General features: G+C 36.4%; 1 protein-coding gene across 1 annotated transcript; it reads left to right on the forward strand.

Annotated features, from left to right (window-relative positions):
* Window positions 1-2,692: 2,692 nt before the first annotated feature.
* LOC6648283 (innexin inx2) lies at window positions 2,693-8,273 on the forward strand. Its single transcript, XM_002071107.4, has 2 exons — window positions 2,693-4,608; window positions 7,644-8,273. Exon 1 carries the CDS (start codon window positions 3,408-3,410, stop codon window positions 4,509-4,511), a length of 1,104 nt encoding a protein of 367 aa, XP_002071143.1. The 5' UTR covers window positions 2,693-3,407; the 3' UTR covers window positions 4,512-4,608; window positions 7,644-8,273.
* Window positions 8,274-8,497: the final 224 nt, after the last annotated feature.

The following is an 8,497-nucleotide window of genomic DNA, read 5'->3' on the forward strand; positions in this document are numbered from 1 at the left end:
GCATATGTATTGCTAAACAGGTAAACACGAAATTGGTCAGGTACGTGTATATGGTTTGGTCTGCTTTTGGTCTCTGGCATTTTGTAATTGTGGAAAATTATCAGTTATATGCATGTGTGTGTGTGTGTGTGTGTGAGTATTTGTATGTATTGGTGGTATAAGTGTATGGTCTTTACCCGAAAAAATTCAGTAAAAGCAGCGATAAAAATGCAACTTCTTGAAGCCATAAATTATATATATATACACACACACACACATGCAAACGTAATGTATGTATGTACAAACATTGGAGTGTGTGTGTGTGTGTGCGTTGGTTTGTTGGTTTTTGTATCTCTATATCTGCATCGGTGCCTGTGTCTTTCTTAGGGGGGAGGGGTGGAGGAGAAGTACTTGTTTCTTTGTTGATGCTATGTGCATTGTGCAGTCTCAGTCTCTGGCCGCTTCCCCTTCCCAATCCCCATCCCCTTATTCATTGCAATCCTTATCCCCACCACCCTATCCTCTATCCCCTTTGGAGCTCTACAAACATCTTTCATCTTCAGCCAACATTCAATTGACATAAGCGCAACGAGTTCCAAGAAGTCGTCGTCACCCAAGAGGGTTAGAGGGAGATGGCCATAGAGAGAGAGAGAGAGAGAGAGAGAGGGGGCCGGCGGGGGTAGAGTACGCACAACACAGAGAAAAAGAGCGAAGGAGAAGAGCAAAAGTACCGCCATAATAAATATTGGGGGAGACATGGAGCGTATGCACTTGCTAGGTCTTGATGGATGGTGGGAGGGAGGTAAGCAGTGGGGGATTACCACCATGCCAGCTTTATGAGCCAAATTGAGTTGCCAGACTTTTGATGAGCATAGCATGGTATGCATGATATAGGTGGGCCCCCCACATACGTTCCATAAAGTTGCCAGATTGTGCAACTTATCTTAAAACTGAGCTTAGATCTTTGTCAATTAAAATTTATTATAAAATCTATGTATGCTTTAGTTGACTTTAATTGGGTAAGCTTGTCCTTGGGAGAATTTTCGAAATGAAACTGGTTTTCATACTAAACTAAAAAGGACATTCGCACATGGGCTAAAGGACTTGCACGAACATAATAAGTTTTCTTGTACCGCGAGTTGCATCCATTTCTGAGTCACCAAACCAATACCCTGTCCCAATACACCGCCTCCCCTTCCCCCAGCCATGCACAATGGATGCGTTTAACTTAAATCATGTTTTAGCACACTCTCGCCAAGCATAAAAAAAAAAGAAACAGAAAAACAGGTCTGGGTCTGCAGACACAAAGGCTGCCATCTGCGTGTGTGTGTGTGTGTGTGTGAGTGTGAGAGAGAGTAAAGCACTCAAAACTCAAACAAGATCCACCCCATAGCAGTTTACCTGACAACCCAAATGAGAGCCGCTCTCGCTCTCTCTCTCTCTCTGTCTGTCATACACTCATTTACTCTCTCAACACTGCAACACTTCACCCCAGTGGCGTAGCCAGAAAATTTTTTGGGGGGGTTAACATGTTTTAGGATCAAAGATATTGAACAAAATTCTAAATATGAGAAATCACTTAGATAATGTGTAATGTATAGGGTGTTTTATATTGAAATGCTGTATAGAATATAAAAATTTAATTTTATATATATGATATATATGAGCATCTCAAGATAAAATTTGACGTACGATTTTCCATTGTAGTTTATACTACAATATACTACTAACGTTTTTAATAAGTAACTAAACAATATTTACATGTAAATAATTGTTTGTGGAAAAAACAGTTGAAATCATATTGTATTGAATAAGTATTGATCAATTTATTGATAATTCTGGAGCATAAAAAACTGTTGAAAAACATAAATATACGAAATCACAAATCGATTTTCCTCTTTTTTTGAGCGAATCTGTCGATAACTTCTTCCACCGTGATATCAATATCTCTGTTAATACTCATTAGAGCAAGTCCGTTCAGCCTATCTTCTCCAGTTGAATTTCTTATCCAATTTTTTAAACGCCTCAAAGTTGAAAAGCTCCGTTCGCTGCTAGCAATGGCCACAGCTAACGTTGCTCCTATCTTCAAAAATTTTGAAACGTTGGGAAAAAGTCCTTCGTTGCAAAGATTTAATGCGTCGATGAATGTCTTCGGATGAGTTTCTGCCCCAATCCAACATTGTCTCCACAATAGGACTTCATTTATTACTATGGAAACAGTAGCTGTTGGCCATTGATCCATTATTACTTCGACAGTTTCAGAAACAATACCATTTTCAACTCCTTTTTTAAGCAATTTTTCAGGGAGGATATTTTCAATAATTGACTAATAATTGTATTTTCTGATTTGTCGAAAACCACGAACTCTCGAAATTTTGAATATAAAAGATAACTTTTCGTATCATATAAACAAAAATGAAAGTGTTTAAATGATACTATGTACTAATCGAGCATTCTAGCAATTGAGTTGGTTTAATGGCTGAATCAATTTTATAAAAAATGAACCAATTTTCGGGGGGGGGGGGGGTTTTATCCCCAAAACCCCCCGTTACTACGCCACTGCTTCACCCCTCTCACTCTATCAGCTAAACGACTCAAGCAAAGAACTCACAAGCGCTCTCCATTACGCTGGCAGAGACTGAGTATGTACAACAGAGATACAGATACTTTTGTGAGGCCAAACTTTGGGCCGAAAGTATCTGTATCTCTCAGATACTCTCATTTTGTATTTTCTATCCGAAGAGTGCGCTTAGTGCCCGCTGCTGTTACGGGCGTTTTAGTGTAAGGCAGCAACAACAACAACAACAACAGCAATACCAACATTTAATACCTGAAGAACCAAAATCAAACCCGCCATCGTTTCGCGGCTTCGCTTGAGTCTTTTTTTTGGGTTCGTCGCAACGTCGCGTCGTCGTTTCTTTTTTTTTTTTTGTTGTTTTGTTGTTGTTGGTCGATTGAGAGCCATCCAAAAAAGAGCCAGAGCGCGCCCCGAAGAACCAACGCAGACGCGTACACAGGCAGATCAGATCCAGATCCAGAAGAGTGCTCTGCCAAATCCAAGCCTAGACACACACCAACGACAACAACAACTACAACATCAACAATTGCATCTGTGTGTTGCGCGCGGGCGGTGTGTGTGTGTGCGTAATTTTTTGTTGTTTTAATAGTGCTTGCTTGCATGTGCATTCTTGAGCCCGAAACTGAAGAGTTATGTTGGACAAGTGAATAATATCGATTGCAACCTGTGAAGAAGAAGATCACAATTCGAAAGCCGCTGCTCTAAAAAAAAAAACTCGCACACAAAAAAGATACAATTTAAAACGAAGGATTCGATTAAAAAGGAATTACAATCAACGAACTACGAGAAGAAACCTCTCTCTGTCCATTATATATATATCACCGCCAAATTTTTGAATTGAGGTGCCAAAATGTTTGATGTATTCGGCTCCGTTAAGGGGCTACTTAAGATCGATCAGGTCTGCATCGATAATAATGTCTTTCGTATGCATTATAAGGCAACGGTAATCATATTGATTGCATTCTCGCTTCTGGTAACATCACGTCAATATATTGGTGATCCAATTGATTGTATTGTCGATGAGATACCATTGGGTGTTATGGACACATATTGCTGGATTTATTCAACATTCACGGTACCGGAACGTTTGACCGGAGTAACGGGACGGGATGTGGTGCAACCTGGCGTCGGTTCACATGTGGAAGGGCAGGATGAAGTGAAATACCATAAATATTATCAATGGGTATGCTTCGTGCTCTTCTTTCAGGCGATATTGTTCTATGTGCCGCGTTATCTATGGAAATCATGGGAAGGTGGACGCCTTAAGATGCTTGTTATGGATCTCAATAGCCCGATTGTGAATGATGAGTGTAAAAATGATCGTAAAAAGATATTGGTCAATTATTTTGTTGGCAATCTGAATCGTCATAATTTCTATGCATTCCGTTTCTTTGTCTGTGAGGCATTGAATTTTGTCAATGTGATTGGACAGATCTATTTTGTGGATTTCTTTCTGGATGGTGAATTCAGCACTTATGGCAGTGATGTATTGAAATTTACTGAAATGGAACCGGATGAGCGTATCGATCCCATGGCACGGGTCTTTCCGAAGGTCACCAAATGTACATTCCACAAATACGGTCCATCTGGTAGTGTGCAGAAATTCGATGGATTGTGTGTGCTGCCGCTGAATATTGTCAATGAGAAAATCTATGTGTTCCTATGGTTCTGGTTCATCATTCTGAGCATATTGTCGGGCATATCGTTAATCTATCGCATTGCCGTTGTCGTTGGACCCAAATTGCGTCACCTGTTGCTCCGTGCCCGTTCCCGTTTGGCCGAAAGCGATGAAGTTGAATTGGTGGCCAACAAGTGTAATATCGGTGATTGGTTTCTGCTCTATCAGTTGGGCAAGAATATCGATCCATTGATCTACAAGGAGGTGATAGCCGATCTATTCCGTGAATTTGGAGGTGATGGACAGAGTGCCCATAAGCAGCCATTCGATGCCTAAGCAAACAACAACAACAACAACTACAACAACAGCCTACAAAACAACCGCTAGAAGTTTGTTCCATTTTGGGGGGCGTGGCAGTGTGCAAGTGTTGCCAGTAAGTTGAGCTAACTCTTTTCTTACTTTCCCACACCCTTCAACCTACAACCTTCAACTCACCCACAACATAATAATTGATCTTAGCAGATGTGAGATACAAAGCATAAATATATATATATATATATATGTATACATAAGAATCGTAGATGAAAAGACACTAGTTTGTAGTTTTTTTTAGTTGTAAAAACAAATTTTATGCATTATTTTTTTTTTGTCATACTTATTATGTAAAACTTTTAATACATGTGTGTATGTATAATTAATTTTTTTTTCCCTTTATTGTAATACTATGTTTATCAATTATTGACCTCCGCACTTCCTCACCCCAAAAGCGACCCCATTGCCCTGTCTCTAATATTAAACGAACAAACGAACTGCTTACGAGAAAGAGAAACAAATAAAAATTATGCTTTCAAATCAAAACCACACTAAGAGAAAGAGAGAGAGAGAGAGAGAGAGAGAGCAAGAGAGTATGGGAGAGAAACGAAAAAGTGATCGAGAGGGAGAGAGTAAAACTTCTACTGGTCTTACGCCTCTGCCTCTGCCTCAGCCGCAGACAGTGGCGGATTTACAGTCATGACCGCCCTTAGGTCATTATTTTAATACAATGAACGAGAATATCGGGCCAATTGAAGTTTTTAGAATATTTATATTGGTTTTTAAGTTTCCTGGACTCAGAATTCTTCCCCACCCGCTCTGGTGGTAAATCCGCTACTGGCCATTGGCTCATTTAAGCGTAACGCAAGCAGCCACCGGCCATAACTTTGGGTGTAAGCGAGATGCACATTGCGCATGCGTGCAGGGCCCATCATCATCCACCATCTCCATCCCACTCACACTCATCAAGTACATCCCACATACATATATACATACCTATATACGTATGTATGTACCTTGGCTTGGCTTTGCCTCTTTACCTTGCTAGTGTAGTGATTCCACTTGAGGAACCAGTTTGACCAGCTTCACCAACCAAAAAAAAAAAAAAAAAACCTCTTGCCAACAAGACAGAATGGTTCTGGTTCTGGTTCTGTTCTGTGTTACCTCTTTCGATTCTCTGCTCCATTCTTTTGCTGGTCCGGGCCTATTCAAAAAAGGCTTTCTTTCCTTTTTTTTTCTCTGCTTCTTTTCTTTTTTGCTTTTTTTTTATTTTAGTTTATGTTAATGAAAAGAGACAATAACTTTCGAAAAGCCATAGAAATATATCGACATATGTAAATCAGAAATGAAAAGAAATACCAGAATATACATACATAAGTTTTGAATCTGTTTTCATCTCAAAGATACTTTCAAAATGGCCTTCCAGTTTTTTGTTTTATAGATACTTTTCGGGCAGCCCTTGATAGCAGAATATCGTAAACACTTGCTTTGCTTTTGCTCAGTTACGATATTCAAGAAATTATTTAGTTAGTCAGAGAAATTTCCAAATTTTCTTGATAAGCCTCGCACTTATCACTGATTAGTTACACAAAAATTGCATATGATTGCAGGGGCTATGAATGTGGGCCATTAAAAAGGACCAAACTACTAAGTATATAGTTAGATATATCCCTTCTTCATACGGGATTCATAAGTTTCTTCATATAATTTGGGGTTTTTATTTTTTGATACTGCCGTCTTTGATTCTAATCAACTCAACGCTGAGTTGCTCAATGTCTATAGTTTCTGTTTCTGTTTCTTTTTTTTGTTTTTTTTAGTTTCTAGTTGTCGTACATACAATGCCAATTAGAAGTTAGGCAACAACATGGTTAGAGGCCAAACTAACATACGTGACAGTCTTGAGTTGCTTCTCCTTATCTAATCAGTGAGTGAAACACACTCAAAGGCGGCATAATAATACACATACATACATATATAGAGAGAAATATAGTAAGAGAATCTGCCATAAGTTAATTTAAATGATGATCACTTTGATCGCAATATATTGGCAGATGAAATGATCCCTCCTTCACTTATCCAACACACAGCAAGATCACATTCTCAGTCTCCAGTTTCAATTAATAAAACAGACAATCATGATGATGATGATGATGACCGCCAATTGTGAAGGTATCAATGAAATGAATGGGCACAGAGGCACAACAAAATGAGAGGCTAAAAATCTAACGCCCCCATCTTGCCCCAATCTCCTCGAATTTAGATTGCCATTAGTCGTAGTAATAGTCACGCGAAAAAAGCGAAAACGTAAATGAAATGTTTTGTTTTTTTGTCTTCCCAGAATCCACATACGCACCGAATTTTTTGTTTGATATCTATCTATTATATGCCTTTCTCTCTCTCTCTCTCTCCCTCTCTCTCTCTGTCTTGTGTGTGCACATCCCACACTTATATCATTTCTATAGTTTTTAATTACATTAATTCGTTTCAATTAGATACAGAGCAAAGATACTTCTCAATGGACATTTTTTTTTTTTTTTTTTCGCACACAGAGCATAAATAAGTCAAAGGGCAAATCTATCATAAGTTTTAGGATTCCAACATATAGTAAAAAGTCTATATTACGTCTTTTGGTTAGAGTTTATGTTATATTCATCCCCAAAAGTATGCAAAAATTCATGAAAAACTCTCTTAATTATGGAATTTAGGATTCCAACATATAGTAAAAACTCTATATTAGTCTTTCGGTTAGAGTTTATCCTATATTCATACCAAAAGTATGCAATAATTCTTGAAAAACTCTCTTTATTGTGGGATAGCTACAAATTTGAAGCTTCATTAGTTTAAGTATTCAGTTTGGAAAAACATTTGATTTGAATTTGGACTTAAAGAAGAAGTTATTATGTTATAATTTTACTATGAAATTTATGACCCATGAGTTTTAATCTTAAATTATCTATATTCTATTGCAAAAATTCTAGTACCTGTAAAGTAAAATGGATTCTAATATGTCAATGACATAAGAAAATATATATATTTGATCCTAGTTGACAATTTAGAGAAGTATAGCTAAATAACTAAACAACCCACTAATCTCCATATATATTAAATAGCCATAATAAAATTAAATATATTTTCCATTTTATTTCTTTTCTACAGTTGCGCACAGCTTATCAAAATGAAGAATCACGATGATGATGATGATAATGATGATGATGATGATGATGATGATTACAAAACTAAAAAAAAAATAATGGTTGCAACTGTTATTTTGGTATAGAATGATGAGCCTTTTGGAGGGAGCTAATATATATATATATACATATATATATATATAAATATATACATAGAACACATATCAACGAATTCCAATGTAAAACGTTTTGTGTTTAAAAAAAAAAATATTTTGCTACTACAACACGTATAATTTTACTATAACAACAACAACAACAGAATGTAAAATACAAGAGAAAAGAAAACATATAGTACTATATATATGTATATATTTATATATGTATAGTATATAAATGAAGTGAGAGAGAGAAGACGGAGATGGAGCTCCGTGTGCCAAGACGACAATCATTTTGTTTTTATATATACATAAATATATTAACAAAAGATCGAAACAAAGCCTCTAAAAGACAACAGAAGTGCATGCATTTTTATTTTTTTCAAATATACAATAACACCATTAAATATTTTTCTACATATACCTATATACATATATATATATATATATATAAAATTATGTGAATACATAATACATATATATATACATACATATATATTTATGCTAAGAGTTGTGATCATTGATTAAGATAAAACTAACTAAAAAAGAAAAACAAACAAAAAAAAAAAAAACAAAAAACACAAACAATAATTTACTCCAACAAAAATGAAAGAAAACTACAAATAATTTAAATATTTTATTTCAATTTTAACACACACACACACACACACATTGCCTATATTATTATATTTTATTACTAGAAATAGAATTAATTTTATTTAGC

The sequence above is a fragment of the Drosophila willistoni genome (assembly GCF_018902025.1).
Source record: "Drosophila willistoni isolate 14030-0811.24 chromosome XL unlocalized genomic scaffold, UCI_dwil_1.1 Seg141, whole genome shotgun sequence".
NCBI lineage: Eukaryota > Metazoa > Arthropoda > Insecta > Diptera > Drosophilidae > Drosophila > Drosophila willistoni.